Source organism: Asterias rubens, chromosome 3, assembly GCF_902459465.1.
Source record: "Asterias rubens chromosome 3, eAstRub1.3, whole genome shotgun sequence".
NCBI lineage: Eukaryota > Metazoa > Echinodermata > Asteroidea > Forcipulatida > Asteriidae > Asterias > Asterias rubens.
The window spans coordinates 16,465,867-16,484,399 of NC_047064.1; the positions used below are offsets into that span (position 1 = coordinate 16,465,867).

Sequence of the window (18,533 nt, forward strand, 5' to 3'; positions counted from 1 at the left end):
ACACTCTTCACTAATTTGCTATCCACCCTGGAGGCCAGATGGTGTGTCAGTGGGTTGGGTGCCCTAAAATAACAGTAGCGTAGTTGATGACTCACTGTTTGGTCTTTTCCTGGGATGCATTTCTTGCCCGAAGCAAAATATCACCAAGTATGTGTTTAATACAAAAAATTGAATTTGTTTGTTTGATTAACCTGGTTTTTAATTATATTTTGATTGTGAAGACGAAGGGTAGGATAGATATTGAAAGCAGTTTTGCACAGTATTTGAGTGAGAAAAAAAAAATAAAATCCATAAAGAAGAGAAAAATGTGAGAAAAAAAGTAAAAGTTCTGTGCACACAGTTTGCTGAATTCGTCCCTTTAAGAATTTGTTTTTTAGTGACTAGCCAGCAGAACCAACATGCTTACCATTTTATTTGTCCAGCAGTTTTGTTTAAGTCCATTTTTCATGTATAAATGTATGACAGAAAACAGTATGAATATATATAATGAGTGTTAACACATTTTTAACACTTAACTAACCTGTCCCCTAACAGTTGTCTGGTAGCAAAATACCAGTTAAAAACATGAGGTCCAGTTAAAATCTATTCCAAGTCAAGAGGCCGGCTGGCTAGTTCAGTGTTGAAAGGCATCCCCATTTCATTTGAAAGATTGATTATTGAAAAAGCAAATGGACGAGTGCAATGACAAGCTACATGTAACTGGTCCTGACGACCAGTAACTAAAAAACACTAAGAACAAACCCTTTGAAGATTTGGCCAGCAGAACATTGGTGGTAAGGGAGAGCACTGAATTTAAGCAGATGAATTTCATTTAAAATGAATTGGGGCATGAAATCTAGAATTTTCCGGGTCATTTGGTTAGTAACTCTGAAGATTGAACGCTGAAGTTCACTGAAGTAACTTTAAATATACACAATCTCCCTGATTGCAATGCAAATGTTAAGAGCTCTGGCTTGGAGAAAAAGTTGTTGAAATACATTTAACAGTTAGCATTTACACAGATTCTCTCCTTAATGTTTTGTTCTCCAGGTTTGGTGCTGGTACACTCTCACTGAATAAAATAGTGCCGTCAATTTGCAAGTTGCTGGGCGACCCCAATAGTCAGGTAAGAATTCACTCAGAATGCCTCATACATACATGTATATGGGAAGCCACTAAGGTCCTATTTCACAAAGGCTTCTTAAGAGGGACTCCACTGCCATCAGTTGAGTCAGTTTTGTAGTGCACTCATTTTCTAATAGACAGAGGCCTCTTGCATCTTGCTCAAGGACACAGTGCCATGACCGGGAGTCGAACCCACAACCTGATGATTAAACCATCAGACCTTGAATTTGATGCGCTTAACCATTGGCCTTGACAGACCACGATCATAAAATGGTAATCATACAAGGGTGCCCTGCATTCTTTATTTGTTGGAGTTGGTTAAATTGTTCTTACTCTATATTTTTAATATTACAGGCCTGATATTACATGTATTCCTACTTTATTTTGGTTTCCAATTTTTGTTTGCCCTTTCAAAACATCTGAAACTTTGTGATAAAACAGCCTGAAAAGATAAGAGCCTGCAGCCGATTTCACGAAACGTTAGGATTAATCCTATCTCGAGTTAGGACGAGGACTTGGGATGGGTTTATTGCGTTCTACGTCTATGGATACGGAACTTAACTCGTCCTACATGTAAGTCCTAGGATTAATCGCTGTCTGTTTCTACATGTACATGTATCTGTACATGAAGGTCAGCTTGTGTACTAAAAAATGTTCCTACTTTTTTTTTCAAGGACCAAATATGCCTGATATTATTTTTTATTTTGTTGTTATATTGAAACAGGTCCGAGACACAGCTATTAATACATTAGTGGAGATCTACAGACACGTCGGAGAGAAAGTACGGATTGATTTAGGAAAGAAGGGAATTCCCTCATCAAGGTATGATTAATTCCAACTTTGAGAGTTAGATTGATTTGTCTTTCCCTTTGGTCCTGTGTTTTGTGCAACGCACTCATTCTTTTATTTTTTTATTTCCTTTATTTACCCAGGGTGAACCAAATCAGTGAAAAATAACTGGTTTCTATTTGGGTCCTGCATAATTACATTGTTAAGAACAAACAAATTAACATTTTAAAAAGTAAACATAAATTCACATTATAAAATTACGAATCACATTATTAAAAAGGAACCCAGTGCGCTAATCGAAATGAGAAGGTGTTCCTGGTTTGATTCGCTGCATATTGCACCACAGCACCTTGTTAAACCATTACATGGTGCTCTAGGAGTAGTTCTCATAATTCAAAACGTAGTCCCACATACATTGTACCTTGCAAGAAAATACTGAAAATTGAAGCGCCTTGAGTTTCACCGAGTGACAGATATGAGCACTATTGTTAATTATTATTTCTGTAAAAAGCGTGGTAAAACATCTGTTCTAGAATGGCGGGGGCTAGGAATTCCACTTGAGTATTATTCCCTGTGGAACTCTGGAAAGTATACAGTGCTTAACATAATGATTTGGGTTGAACAAAGAAAAGTTAATTAGAGCGGGATGAGCAACAATGACCTGTAGACTAACATGCCGGTGATCTACTATCTGTGCTGTGTGTACATGTATCCAGACCTGCAGTGTCATGGCAGTCTCCCTATTTTGTCCTGATTTTTCACAAAATTGGTAGACTGCCAACTTGGTAGAGCGCCACCCAGCACATTATATTGTAGGTCATTGGTTCAAACCCTGTGTTGCTCAACTTGTAAGTGTTCAACCCCGAATAATTAAAAAAAATTCCCCAGTCAATTTTCCTTGTGGTTTATTATTTACATTCTCTATTGAAAACACACACACACACCCATCAAAATGTTAGCAGTTAAGACAACAACAATGCCTGTGAGGATTTTTCCCGATGTCCATATTTTTTCTTAGAACTCCTTAAAGTTTCTTGAAAGAACATTTAATCCAATGAAGAGTCATTTTTTTTCTCGTATCGTTTATTTGTTTACATTAATTTGTCATTAATTTGTTACATTGTTCTTTCCTTTTGTAGATTATCTATTATTTATGCCAAGTTTGACGATGTTCATCGGGCGGGTCAAATGCTGGTTGTAACGCCAGAGGGTGAGTAGAACCTCTTGTATTCAAACATAATTCCCTTCCACATCATTACCTTTTAGGTTGTCTCTGACAGAGAATTCGGAGAAGGGGTTCTCCCCTGTGTTCCTGGCTGTGGCTGCTGTATGCGCCTTAGCACCTTGTAAACCCTTATGACGTGCTAAATAATTGGGTCTCGGGAATTCATCACTGCAACAACCTATCTTTCTGAAAATTTGTGTATAAATATACATGTGTAATACTCAGCGCCTTGAGTACCTTGTTGGTAGATATGTGCGCTATATAAGACTTCCATATTATTATTATTGAGTACCTGTGTTGTAGGTGAATCTTGATGAAAATAGGGCGTTTGGTGCTCAATGTGTGGCCCCCCCCCTCCCCCTTCTCCATTGTGTTTTCATTTTGTTCTGTTAATCTGAGGAATTTGTTAGGGGATGGTGGGGGTGAGAGGGTACAGGTGTTGCAGTAGGGAAGAGTGTTTTTTTTTTTTTTTTTTTGGGGGGGGGGGACTCTTCCGCTGTAAAAAAAAAAGGGGGGGGGCTCAGTCATTTAGGATGTTATTATATTAAAAAGGGCATTGGTACTTGGTACTCGGAGTTTTAAAAGTCTGATTCTTCAAGTTATTTGTAAACGAGACGGTTTGATGTGATTCTGAATCTACAGAATAAGCGCCCTGCAGGTTTAGGGAACTGTTTAAGAAACGCTTGAGTGTACAGAGTAGTCTTTGCTGGAGGCGTCAAGTTTAAAAACTTGCGCTAAGACACCCTGTAAAGGCACATGATATCGTGAACAATAAGCATTAATGTTACAATAAGGTTTAATGCATAATGTACATCTGTATGTTTGCGTGTACATGTAGGCCTATTTACAAATTAAGTTACGAAATTACTCATTTCCTTTTGGAGTTGACAAAAGTAAATTTCTGTTCACTCAAGTTTGATCTGCAGGTCGTTTATCTGTGCATCATGCATTGTGTATGTTAGTATACACTGTACATTAAAGGGAATGTTTGTTTGATATTGAGCGTTAACTTTTATCACATTAGTTACTGTTCAGTGTCATGACTTGAATTTAGAGACTTTTTTTACTGTTTGCCTGGTGAAAAAAGTAACTTGTGTGTTTAAGACTGTAAGGTTGTGAGTGGATTTCATAAAATTGCTTTTTTTTCATATTTTGGAGCTCCTGGTCATGGAGGTTATTGATCAAGAGTGGTCTTGAAAGTAATTGTTGGCCAAAAAAAAAACACATTCATTTTCCAAGACAAACAATCATTTGTTTATTTTGATTAAATTTTTCAAACATAATTATGCATTTTTTATTAATAGTAGGGCCACTGATTTTCCGCGATCGCGGAAAACGGACGGAATTCGCGGAATCCGCCCTTAGAAACGGAAAACGGGATTTCAGAAAATTTGATTTTTTTTTTTTTTTTTTTTTTTTCTAGACGCCAAAACTATTGAAATTGCATTCTTTATTAAGATTACTAAAAAAGCATCAGAAATCAGACCATTAAAAAGTACGAGATCGTAACCGTGGATCATTCTGTTCTACTTCACACCATCCTCCATGTTTACACACATGATGTACACACGTTGTTAACATGGTTAAGCGAAGGGCATTATTCGCGGCACGTTTTTAACATTTTTTGTTCACCCAAATTGCATTTTCTCCCTCTCTTTTACCAACAATAATACACAAACTAGCTTACCTATGATGTATAAGAACACATACAATGTTTTTTCATCTCGGAAAGGTCTAAAATAAAACCGTAAACTGTCAACATTCTGTCGCCAAAGCGAAAACAAAATGGCTGACATTTTGTTTGTGGATGGAGAACGGTCACGTCCATAGACTTGTTCCCAAGTCATTGATCATGCTGAAACAGCGCCCTCTTGTGGATTACACTCCTGTCATTAGCCTACAATGTGGCTGATGCAGAGAATCAACTGCAGTTTTAGACTTGGAATCAAGTCTATCACATCATGTGCATTGATACTGCAGTCACAGTGCAACCTTTTTACCCTGACTACATGTTTTTGTTTCATCGAACAGCAGTATAAAAAAAAAAAATCAAAGTATTTTTTTGAAATTTGTCAGTTCAAATGAACATTTTACGAAGTCAGCAGTGCAACTTATCTCAAATTGATTTTTATAAGTGTGTCCCTGGGTATTAAACAACCTTTTATCTAATTAAAAAAACATGAAACGGAATTTTTTGTGCCTGAAACGGAATTCATGTTTTTGCCAAACGGAATTTGCACTTTTCTGAAACGGAAAATCAGTGGCCCTATAATAGGAGTATGACAAATGACAATTCAATTAAAGACCTTGTACATGTAGCACTGACGGAAATTAGTAATTTGTCTATAGTTTTTCCCAGATTATTATTTGTTTAAATTCCTCTCAAAGTTACGTGTGTATTAACAATTAATCATCAATCAATAATCAAATTGATCATCAAAACTGTTGCAAGATTGAATACACTGACGGTTCTATACTAATGAAGAAGTAAGCTTTATTTTGGTTTTTACAAACTAGTGATAAGTCTCCGATACAGCAATTTGAAAATAAATCAACGTCAACCGCTATTTTCTTAAAACAGAGAGTTTTGGCTTTACGCATGGTACATGTAGTGCACCATAAGTTTGTGGTGTGACTAAGGATGTGTCCCATGCCTCTGTACACAAGGTTGTGTACCATGCCTTTGTACACAAGGTTTTAGCCAGAAAGTTGACATTTTTAAACTTGCTGGAAATTTAAAAACTAAAACTGTGGATGTCCAAAGTGTTCACATAAAATACGTACTATGTAAATAACAGTTAAAACAGTGTGTCCAAACGACACCCAGACACCCTTACTAACACTTAGATTACAAGTAATTTGCATTTAATGTTCTTTGCATTTAAATAATTAATATGGGATTTGTATGGGATACATACCTGTGATAAATACAATCATGGTGAGCTGAATGGGTTCTGTTGCCCAATCAAAAGTCTCTTCTTCCACTGTTTCTCAGCCATCATAGAGTGTGCCTCTCCTTACAAAACTCCTTTGTTTCAAGACTACGGCCAAGATCATCTCTGCAAGCAACAACAACATGGTGGCCAAATACGGTTGACATTGTCTTTGTCAGAACAGTGTCTGACTGTGCTACACTATCTTTCAACTTTTTTCTTCTTCTCTCTTTCCCCTTTGACTTTCCTCCGGAAGTATTAGTCAGACTCGTGGAGGCCATGTAGGGGCAGGGAGAACTGTCTTAACCTCCCCTTCCCTCTCCCCCAGGGGGGCCTTCAACCGGGGTAACTTAATAACAGCAACTCCAGGGGCTGTATTATAACATGGGCACATACCTTGTGTCATTAAGCCAGGTCATGTGGTCCTCACCCACCAAGTGACAAAAATATGCCGACTGCATTTTTGGCCGGCTGAGTATAGAATTGAGGAGTATATGTTTTTGGTGGCCCTGCTGGTGTTTGCTCTGTAGTCACGTGATGAGCGCAGAGTCCGATGAAAGTGTGCCACTGCAGTGAGAACATTTCTTCCAGTTGTCATTTATACATGTTTTGATTTCGGTTACATTTTTATTCTGCTGGAACATTTTATTTTTACACTGTGCCATTTTTTTTTTTGCGTCGTTTGATGGCACCACATTTCCTAGCGATGTTGAAGTGATGTCATTACCCACTTCCTGTCGTGTTAACGTGTTTGTTCCTCACTGTGCCCAGCTTAGCATCGCCGAATTCCAACAGGAAGTCAGTCAGCCTATACTGTGAAGGTTTTTCGTCCCAAATAGATTGATCAGAACCCATAACGAAGTCTCGTCCACGTCGCACCTGTACCAAGGGAGGGCTGATCAACAAACCCTGTCTTAAACACATCTTAGTTTTAACGCCACCGGAGGGTTGCCTACCACATCCTGGGTTCATCTTCCCCTCCCTGCCTGTCATCATCGCATCTTAACGATTAAACGATTGTCAGTCACCGCCATTGATCTCACCGGTGTTTTTTATTCTCATCTTGGGTCAGCCGATTGATCAGCTTCCCTGGGAAGTTTCCCCAGAGAGTGGTTCCACACCAGGAAATCAGGACAAGCCGCCGGGTGGTAAGCCGTGGATGAGTGGTGCCTTAGCCAGACACCATTAACTTTACTGCCTCGTTTGTATCTTTAATTAACCTGTTTTCTTTGGTTGGAACGACTGCTCATTCTTCAAGGTTGCAATGAATACCAGAGACTACGGGGCCATCCGTACAGTGTGAGATTTCCTCCTGTGTGGGGATACGCTCTGTTAGTGTTTTTAATTCCATCCCCCGTATTATGAGTTGCTGAGGTTTGCTCATCATCAAACTCGAATGTGACATTCAGTTTTGCTTGTGGATACATGTACATTCCCCGTATTGAAGTCAGTTAAAGGATAGTACCATCTGGTTCATTGGAGCACATACACAACGATCACAGCAAGCAGTGTTGAAAACTGGTCTCATCGCAGCAAACGTCTTTTTGAGATTCTGAATTTCCTCCGTGGTGTAATGGGGGACAAGAAGGAAAAGAAGGTTGGACCATCTAAGAGGGAAATCTTCCGGCCTTTTGACAAGGACATCTCTCTGATTGTGAAGTGTTTACTGAAGGGGAATCCCCTCCCTAAGAAACGAGAGACGACTGGACAGAGTGATCGGGATAGCATTGACTCTGGGGTTGGAAGTATACCGGATGAGGAGGTGTGTACGCCGGGTATGTACAATGAGTTTCATCATGTAGGATTTAGTCATTTTATTCCTACATGTAGTACTTTGTTTTGATTAAAATATACTATATATATTTTGTTTTATTTAATCTTTTCTTTTTATTTATTTGTTTATTTATTTAGTTATTTATTCTGTTGGTTGTTTATTTATTTTATTTAGTTAGTTATTTTTGAAAAAAAAAGGAGGACAGGGCAGATACAAGGAATTTCAGAAAATCTCCATGTATTAGGCATGGACGTTTGTTGTATGCATATTATACTAACACATATCATATTTATTTATACACTCATAATTGTGTGTACAACATGTAGTTCATAGTTCACAGACAAGAACGTGTAGGTCAGCCCTTTTACTTGATAGAATGTTTCTACTTTTTTCTAAGGGCCAAATATTTTGCCAACCAGAAACGGAATGAAATCTTGAAAAAGAAATGAAGTAACTATCAGGCCTGGATAGCTTTTGGACACAGTGGGTTGTGTTAAATTTTGGAATGCCCAGTGCATTTGCACTTGGAGTGGATACTATTTAGCTGGTTCCAAGATCGTTGTCCGATATTCACAGGGAGTCCAGAAATGAAATTAGAGCAATCTCAGTGGGTCGAGCACAAAATAGAATGCCAGTAGATATCGGCAGCACAAAAATAAACATGCCCAAATTAGGAGACGTGTCGAGACTTGGTCTCGAAATAACCCACGGCACCAACAGCACTTTCTTTGTTGCCCTGTTCATTTGCTGTGGTGCCCTTTGGACTATTCCTGCTCATAGAAGTGCCCCCTAACCAGCGGAAAAATTCCTGTGCCCCTTCAAGAGGGCAGTTCAAGGCTCTTAGTTACGTGTACATGGTGTATCAGAAAAAACATTTTCAAAAGCACACAATATGCATACACATGAGCTTCATGCTCTATTTCACAATGTCGTTATTATTTCTACCAATATGTGATTTCTCAGGATTTGTCCAGATTTCAGGCTTCAAAATTTTCCTCGGGCCTGCGCTACTGATCTAAAACGTCGAGTTGAAACCAATGGTTCTTTTCAGAACCACCCTAACTCATTAGAGATAGTCATTACATGGTGTTAATACCGCAAACCTTTCTATACCTCAATGTTTGTACATGTTGAGAATATTTTAAACAAGCAATTTGGACGCTGTACATCTGTACCATGCACTGGCCTTGAAGTTCTCCCTTGAAGTGGCACAGAAATTTTCCTCTGGTAAGGGGCACTCAATGAGGAAAATGTAAGCTGTATTGGAACTTTGCAATGGGGCACCGCAGCAAGAGCAAAGGGCACCACGGCATTGCTCTGGGTGCCGTGGGTTATTTTGAGGCTCGTACCTGAATCTGCAATTCTCAACATTCTGGCTGAAACCATGCCAGTGAGATTAAATAAAAACAATTCACCTGCAAAAATGTTTCAATCAATTTTACTGACCTCCCAATACATGTAGCAATCCTTTCTGCTTCAAAGAAGAAGAACCAGACTGAAGTGAATCATCATACATTACTAATTGCCAAATTAATAACTTCTGCCTTTGCTCCGAAATGACATCCGCTTTTAATTAGTCTCAATGATTACTGGAGAGCGACCAGGTGAGGGCCATGACATCAGACCACAGTCATGTTGATTAGAATACCATGGAATACCCATGCATGTCATATTATTTTGAAAACAAATTTGGTTATTATTAGACGGTGATGATGTTATCACCTTTGTCGAACATCACTGCAGAGCTGTGAACCTTCTAAATTTCTTTCTGATTGGTGGACAACAATCTCCCTGAAAGGAACCATACTATATTTTTTCCCTTAGCCTCGGTTTGGAACATTAATATTGAAGCACGCGGCCAACATTGGTGATCATCAAAGACAATTATCTAATTAAACTTTGTGCATGACCCAAAGTACAGGTTTAAATAATTAAATAAAATGTGAAAGTTTGAGACCAATATCTGCACTCGCACTGTGTGTTACCAGACATATGAAACAACAAACCTGTGTGAAGTCCACATTGTTTCCAAACCCATAATTTTGTACTCGGAAATGTTTTTTAAAACAAATTGAGGTATTCTGGGTCAATAATTTGAAGGAACCCTTCCCAGATGCGCTCAAGCCACTTTTATGGATTAAGGGCCTGGGATTTCATCTTTGAGAGAGCAAGGCCAATTTCACTTCCATTGGAAAGTCTTAAAGTCTGTTGAAGGCGCACCAAGGCCAAGACCAGTCCACAGAGGCCATGAATCTGTTGAATTCAAGGCCTGGGATTTTCCACATTCATCAAATCTCATCTGTGTCTGTGAGTGCCTGTACTTTATGCATGTTGCTGGAGGCACAGATGTACATTGTACGGGTAGTAGACTCCACTCTTCACAGGCTGTGTCATAAACTTACTTGGGTACATTTATGATCCTTGGCAGCTAACAATTGTATGGCTTCCAACTGGCACACCTGGACAAAGATATTGACAAAATACGGAGACTGCCAACATAGGGCTTAGGCTCAATTTAGACCGATCCATTAAGGATCGCCCCATTGCGTATTGACCAATAACAACGCAAGAGTTGTGCAGAGAGGCATTGGAGAGCCCCACGTGTTCTTGCTCACACGTGCGTCGTAGGCGGAGCCTACTGGATCGGTCTATTGGTAGAGCACAGCACATTGAACTGGAGGTTGTTGGTTCAAATCCTGCTCTTGTCAATTTTGTGTTGTTATACCCCATTTAATCGTTTTAATAATGGTTGAGGAATTGTCTTACATTATTTTAAGTTCAGTTTTAGTTCATAATTATTAAAGTACATTACATTACTATAATGTTAACCTTTCTTATTGACTGTTTCTATCCTCTTAGTTTTCATATGTCCCATCATAATTGTCATCTCGAATAAATTCTGCAGTTAGAACTTTCCACTCACTTGGAAATCCATCAGCGTTCAAATACAGTGGCACACAAGTACAGCAGCAATCAATAAATGCATACAACACCAACATGTACATAGATGTCGGTGTACTACGCCACAAATGATTTTCTCTCTCATATCGCCGTCCAGTTATTAAATATCTCCCAATCCTACACACAAATCCTTAATTGAAAAGACTCAACCCCAGGGCCATACCATTCACCCAAATCCATAAGCCAATCAGAGTTTACCTGACTAGGCACAACAAAACGCTCCGTGTCTCCGAACGCCTCTGGCGCTCTCTTCACCAATCAACTCACTCGGTTGGAATAAACAAACGCTCCTTCGTTTCACCTTCCACCAAGGACCACAGAGGAGACGTTATTTTTGTTCTTTCTATTTTCGGGGGGGTGGTTGTTTTTTTACGTTGGAGGCGTTATTTTCATTTGGAAGTTGGAGGGATGATTCAGTTGGTGAGGTTTGGGCAAGCGTCTTACGTGAAGAGGATCTGATAGGATTGGAGGATGCCTTACCGGGCTAGTAAGATACCGCGTTTAAAACACTGTAAGTAATGGTAAATATTAATATCAATAATTATACTTAATTCTTATTTAGCGCTTTATCACACCTCCACGGGCATATCAGTATATTTTTCCTGCAAGGTATGCAGAGCTACATTTTTATGTATGAAAATACATGTACATTGTAGTACCATGTACATGTAGTATACATGTCGCTGTGGTGTAATGCTTCCGATCAAGTCTTTTCCGTTCTTTTACATCATACACGGCTTTTCATGTACATGTACGTCATATTGGAAGATTGCACCAATATTGGTCAGGTGTATTGCTTGTAAGTGTCACGACCGGGACTCGAACTCACACCATGCTGATCAGATACACCAGATCTTGAGTTCGGTGTTCATATCCAGTCAACCCTGACCCGTCACAAATGTAATGTGAGTGTACATTACATTCATTTTATTAGTTAGAGGAACAAGTAACATTAATTGTTTTTGTACAAATTCTTGTAACACTAAAAGGAACATTACAGAATTGGGTTTGCTAGCAAAAAGGTTGCTGGTAGTGTAAGCACATTTGGTAATCCACCATTACATAAACTGACAAACCTGTAGAAGTTTGAGATCGATTGGCCATCTGGGTCACGAGAGTTTAGTGAAAATTTTACTTTGCATCGATGCCAAAATAAAAATGAATAAAACGCTCGCTGAGCGATAAACCCCAAATGAGAAATTAGATTATTTATTTCTCATCAAATATGACATTTCAGACAGAAATATTTCAAGGGATGTTTTCTTACTGTCATCATCATTCATGTCATTAGACCGTGTAAGTTTTATGTAAATCTGTGATCTTCACGGTTTTTCTTCACCATTTCTGTAACTTTCCTTTAAACAAAATTTCTCAAAATACTTTATACCATTGGAAGTTGCTGTATAGGTTTCTAACCATTTGTTTGTGTTGCCATTAATTAGTGATTTCCAAACTTATGTGTACATCCTTTTAATTAAACAAATAAATCTAATGATAGCAACATTACGCAGGGGTCGGTGGGGTGTAGTGGGTATTGTCAAGTGGCCCAAGCATTTAGGCTGGAAATATACAATACTACGAGGTGGTGGTACATCTACACAGTACATACCGATACTCACCGCACAGAGTGCATCTTAACCAGCATTATAAATCCACTAAAAGCATCAGGAAGATCAGACGACGATTGGATGATCACAAAAACCACACAGTTCATCATCTGGGATTCATAACACAGTGTTTGGATCCCCGGCACATCGGCCGACTTCAAGAGGTAGCGCCATGTGCCGAGCCAGGCAGACAGAAAAAACGTGAAAGCAATTAAGTGCTGCTATCTGAAATATGACATTATCATTTCTCAATTCAATTGTTATTAGAGTTGTTGGGGGGGGGGGGGATGAGGAGGTTGCCCATGGCGGTCATTCTAAGCCAGGACAATCTGATTTAGTAATTTTCAAGGCTTGGTAGTCGGTAAAGGTTTTGATGGTTTTGGTTGGCGGCAGTTGACCTACATTGGCATGACGCATTTAAAGGCAGTGGACACTATTGGTAATTGTCAAACACTAGCCTTCACAGTTGGTGTATCTCAACATATGCATAAAATAACAAACCTGTGAAAACTTGAGCTCAATCGGTCATCGAATTTGCGAGATAATAATGAAAGAAAAAACACCCTTGTCACACGAAGTTGTGTGCATTTAGATGGTTGATTTCGAGACCTCAAGTTCTAAACCTGAGGTCTCGAAATCAAACTCGTGGGAAATTACTTCTTTCTCGAAAACTATGGCACTTCAGAGGGAGCCGTTTCTCACAATGTTTTATACCATCAACCTCTCCCCATTACTCGTCAACAAGTTTTATGCTAATAATTATTTTGAGTAATTACCAATAGTGTCCACTGCCTTTAAAGTCACCTGGAAATAGAATTTTTTTTCTTTCAAACATAAGAGTATATGCTTACGAACAATAAAACAATTTTTTTAGTAATTGTATATCACGATTTATATGTTTAAATAATATATAAAGTTGTTTGGGGGGCTGACTCCGCCTACCGCTTTTGCAGACTTTGCCTGCAACGCGTATTGTAAACACACGTGCAAAGTACATGTACGTCCAAGTCGTGAGTTGGTACATTTCAAAAAGTGTTTTTCTGCATTCAGCAGCAATACACAGGCTGGTCGGCATTGCCGGAAAAAAACATTTTTTTTCCTTTTTTTTTTGAAACGTACAAACTCACGACTTGGTCCGTACATGTACTTTGCAATTGTGTTTACTCTACGCATTACAGGCAAAGTCTGCCTCGATTGACGTCACGAACAGCGCCCTCTCGGGTCGGGGTCTACTCTTAAATTTGTAAATAACATACGAACTGATTTTTTAAAACCTTAGTTAACAGTTTATTCACGTTCCACTCATCAAAACACATATATATATTAGTGACAAAAGCTTTATTTGGAAAAAATACCACTTCCATGTGACTTTAAGTCTTGCTTTTTGTATACAATGCACTTACATGTACATGTACAGTACAATGAATCTACATACATGTACATGTACACTGTATGATGTTTAATGTACAAGGACATTCACCATGTTTAAGAATCATGTAATAATTTTAAGCATGTACTCTTATTTTATGGATCACAAACATGTATTTCAATGGAGAGGTGACGTGTTACAACTACAGTGCCCAGGGGTCAATTTTACACAGCTGAAACTAGTCTTACGATGTAAAATGCCAACTGTGTTTGATATTCTTATAAAGAGCAATTTTTGTCAACATTTAAAAAAGTTTGTTCGATGTCACATTAAGCTTGGGCGATATCGATTTATTTTAATCACGATTGTATCGCCGGCCGACAATATATCGCGATATTCGATATAATCGCGATTAATTAAATTTGACATCATCAGTCTTCAAACTCCCAGTGAAAGTTGTAGAAGAGACAGTCATAGCATAAGAGAGGTGTTCTAATGACCTATTCTTCTGGTTTTACTCCAAACCTATGGGGTGCAAGATGTCTCAGCTAGGAAATACATCGCAATATTGCGATACTTAATCGATATCGCAATATATCGCGATATATCGTGATATATCCCGATATATATCGATTCTTCGATTAAAACCAAATCGTTTCCAAATTAGTATCGCGATACTCGATAATATCGTGGTATCGCCCAAGCTTATGTCACATTTTAGATTTTATGTGGTCTGTACGATTTTGAGTTCATTCCTGAGTTTTAATGAGATATTGCTGAAAATCTGGAGCAAAATGTCCCTGTGGGAAGAATAATTATCATAAAGGATTAGGATTACACAATCTGAGAAACATCACTGCACTGAAAGTAAGTAACACTTCTCAGACTCAAATTTTGGGGCATAAGGCTCTTCAACAAATACATGTACCTTCTCTTTAAACATTGAAAAACAGTTAAAACAATGGAAGGAAAAAAACAATCAATGGATGGGTAAAACATTGTCTTTTACACTCCAGACAATCATTTTCTCACAAAACAAGTTTGTGGGGTGTAATTGCAAACATGTGCGTACACCCTAATTCTGAATGTTCATCGTGGGTGATGTTGTTGACGGTGGGGTTTTAAAGCTGGGCAAACTAATTTGGTTGCAGAGTAGGGGGAGATCGTAATTCAAAGACGATGACTCAGGGCCTGCGGAGGATAACAAGGTTTTCCTGTTATTGAATACGTAGTAGTTAGCAGAGAGACTTTGTGTTTTTATGTCTTCCTTTTTTTTTTGCGTTGTACGTGTGGGTCTGTCTGCGCAGCGTGTAAAAATGCGCCATTATTAGATACTTCTATTGTAAGAACCAACGAGTTGTCTTCAGGATTGTTGGTTTGAGTTTGTCTCATCTTGTCTTGGGAAGTTGTTGAAGTTGCCGATATGAAGCGATTTGCGTTCTTGCGTAATTCCTTTGGGAAGCAATCTGGTGAGAAGAAATCTGGTGAGAAGAATTCTGGTGAGAAGAATTCTGGTGAGAAGAATTCTGGTGAGAAGAATTCTGGTGAGAAGAATTCTGGTAAGGAGTTTTTTTTGTTTGGGGGGGGCCATCCGTTGAAATCTATGAATTGTGCTTTGTAGTCTGTATTGAATGTTTAATTGTGTGCACAGAGGGAAACAAATTTCACTTTTGTAAACTCTGATGAACTAAATAGAATTGTATTGAATTGAAAAACGTGATACAATGTATGTACATGTACATGTACATGTGTACATGTACATGTACATGTAAGTTCCTACTGTGTACATGGGGTATATTGCACAATGTACATTGTACATTTTCTGATGTGAAGGTTAAGTTCAACACCTTGTAGATTATAACTAAGGCCGTGTCCGAATTGGCGACTTTGGGTACAGCTACGGCTAGATCAGCGCGTCTGTCGGTGTTGAAGAATGGCAGACGCGCGCGCCCTAGCCGTAGCTATAGCCGAAGTCGCCAATTCTGACACGGCCTTACAGTGTATTCCCTGAACCTCTGGGCAGCCATCTTGGTCTTGTATCCTTTATCACACAATATATATAATGCCAATAATCAAGTACCTGTAAAGGAACCAGTCTTTTTCCCTTCCAGCAATTTTTTGTGTACATGTGCAACATGTACATGTATACGTAAGTATTCTGTTCCTTGCTCTATGATTGCAGTACAATCAAGAAAAGTATGAATTATTTACACAATTTTTTCTTTTTTTTCTTTTTTACAGCTCAAAAGCCATCTTCTGGAGGAGATGAACCCGATAGTAAAACCGTAAGTACATGTATGGTTATTGGCTATCATCGAACCTTATAGCAGACGATAACACAAATAAACTGCTTCTAAACTTGCCCGGATTTATGCCAATGAATAACGCTCCAAATAATCAGTAGTTGCCATGTAGAGCTTAGCCACTGTCATAGAGCTGCAAGATGAACACATTTTACTGCACATTGAGCACAATTTTTTAACAGCCTGGGCCCAATCAAATAAAAATTGCTAAGCACGGACAAATATTGCTCAGCAGAAACGGGTTCCCAGCCTAAAGTCCATAAAGACACAGGATACTATTGGTAATTTGTCAAAGACCAGTCTTCTCACTTGGTGTATCTCAACATCTGCAAAAAATAACAAACCTGTGGATATTTGAAACCAATTGGTTGTTTAAGTTGCGAGATAATAATGCAAGAAATAACACCCTTGTCACACGAGGTTGTGTGCTTTCTGATGCTTGATTTCGAAACCTCAATTTCTAAATCTGAGGTCTCGAAATCAAATTTGTGGAAAATTAAATAAGGTTTTATGCTAACAATTATTTTGAGTAATTACCAATAGTGTCCACTGCCTTTAAAGTTAACACTGTTGCGACATGTGACTCATGTTTCTTTTTGTAAAGAAAAGACATAATTTTGCTGAGTGGTCTATTCAGCTTAGCAGCTTTATGGAATTTGGCCCTGAGCACTACATGGTGTTTGTAAGTGACTGGTTTCCGCTACTTTTAACGCTTCGAGGCTCAATTTCTTGGCAAGATTATCTATCCCTGCAGCTCTATGAGTTTGTGCCAAAATATGAAGCATGTAAATCATTGTAAATTAATAGAACTTACATCAATAACACACATTTGCATCTTTAATACTACACAACTTTTAACATGATAGCAGAAAATGACCATCGCCTATGTCCTGATTTCACTATCCAACCAGTTTGAAAAAATGTTGAAGTCTACATTCTGTTTTTAGCCTTGGGGTGGTTGCATCAGTTTATGTTGAAGAAAGTTGTATGCCACTGCTTAAAATAGACTAATGTGTTAAGAAAAACAAAATTACTTTATCATAATATGTATACATAAACTACATGGCAGTGTGTGTAGGTCAACGAAAAGTAGGACCTGTTATACATGTAGCTTGTCATTTCACTTGTCCGCCAGCTTTTTCAGTAGTCCATATTTTAAAAATCACTAGTTCTTTCAAAATTCACTAGTTGGACAGATTTCTTAATGGTCCTCGGGTGTACATGTAACTAGCATTTGGCCAGCAGACCACTGTTAAGGGCAGGCCTGGGATTATTCATAGGCTAAGGAGGACATGGCCTCTGTTGCCCTGGTGCCCCTTTATTAAAACTTTATGATCGACTTTTCCATTTTTTACAATGTTAGTGCCCTTTGCAAAATGAAAATGCCATTGCCCTCTCAAAGATGAAATTCCTGGCCTGCAAGGCAGAACGCTGCTTCATGTAGGTCTTCTTTAAAAACTAAATTGACAAAAATTCTATGGATTGAGGCAAACACGTTTTCTATTCAAATGGAATGCGGTGGACACATGGTGCGTGCACGGAGTGTGTGTGTGTGTGTTTAAAGACACTGGAAACTATTGGTAATAACTGTCAAAGACCAGTCTTTTTACTTGGTGTATCTCAACATATGCATACAATAACAAACCGATGAAAACTGGTCTCAATTGGTCGTCGAAGTTGAGAGTTAACAATGAAAGAAAAAGCAGTCTTGTCACATGAAGTTGTGTGCTTTGCTTGATTTCGAGACCTCAAAATCTAATTCTGAAGTCTCAAAATCAAATATATGAATAACTACTTCTTCCTCAAAAAGTGCGGCACTTCAGAGGCAGCAGTTTCTCGGAATGTTTTATACTATCAACAGCTCCCCATGACTCATTATCAAGTAAGGTTTTTATGCTCATAATTATTTTGAGTAATTACCAATAGTGTCCACTGCCTTTAACTGATATGATCACTGTCATCTAACAATCTAACAATCTCATTGACGTCCTTCCCAGTCCTTCTGGAACAGCAAAATGAAAAGTGCTGTCACTAAAGCCTCTGCTGTTACTAGCTTTGCTGAGGTGAGCATTTAACACTAACACCAATGTTCAGGGGGTACAATGCCCTGATTCATGCATGGATCATTAATAGTTGGGGAATTCCATATCTGCATCTGTAGGCAAGTCTCCTGTGAGTATGAGACACCTTTGATATAATTAGTGCTACCCTACATGTACATGTGGTAAGAGTACAGGGTTGTCCAGAGATGTTAAAATTAACAAAGGTGTTATAAAGAATTGGTACTGGATTATAACATCAATTCAATGTCAAATTCTAGACTGAAATCTTATATTACTTATAAAAAAAAGTTTAGAACCAAATTTTTTCTATCAAATATTTCCCCTCTGAAATGAAGTCATATTTGAGAAAAACTGTATCTGAAAACCTGTTTTACAAAAACGCAATCAGCTGATGCTGAAAAAACA

The 18,533-nt window shown here is 38.4% G+C and overlaps 1 protein-coding gene across 13 annotated transcripts in view; it reads left to right on the forward strand.

Moving 5' to 3' along the window:
• LOC117288206 (CLIP-associating protein 1-like) overlaps window positions 1-18,533 on the forward strand; it is a 101,779-nt gene that overhangs the window by 24,045 nt on the left and 59,201 nt on the right. For 9 of the 13 annotated variants that reach the window (XM_033768958.1, XM_033768964.1, XM_033768967.1 and 6 more), the window contains exons 7-11: window positions 1,030-1,105; window positions 1,829-1,926; window positions 3,033-3,103; window positions 16,004-16,047; window positions 18,063-18,128. In XM_033768958.1, the coding sequence (XP_033624849.1) occupies window positions 1,030-1,105; window positions 1,829-1,926; window positions 3,033-3,103; window positions 16,004-16,047; window positions 18,063-18,128 (355 nt within the window). Of the gene's footprint in view, window positions 1-1,029; window positions 1,106-1,828; window positions 1,927-3,032; window positions 3,104-11,242; window positions 11,298-16,003; window positions 16,048-18,062; window positions 18,129-18,533 lie in introns of those variants that run through there. The other 4 variants (XM_033768962.1, XM_033768963.1, XM_033768969.1 and 1 more) reach the window with 3 other exon arrangements.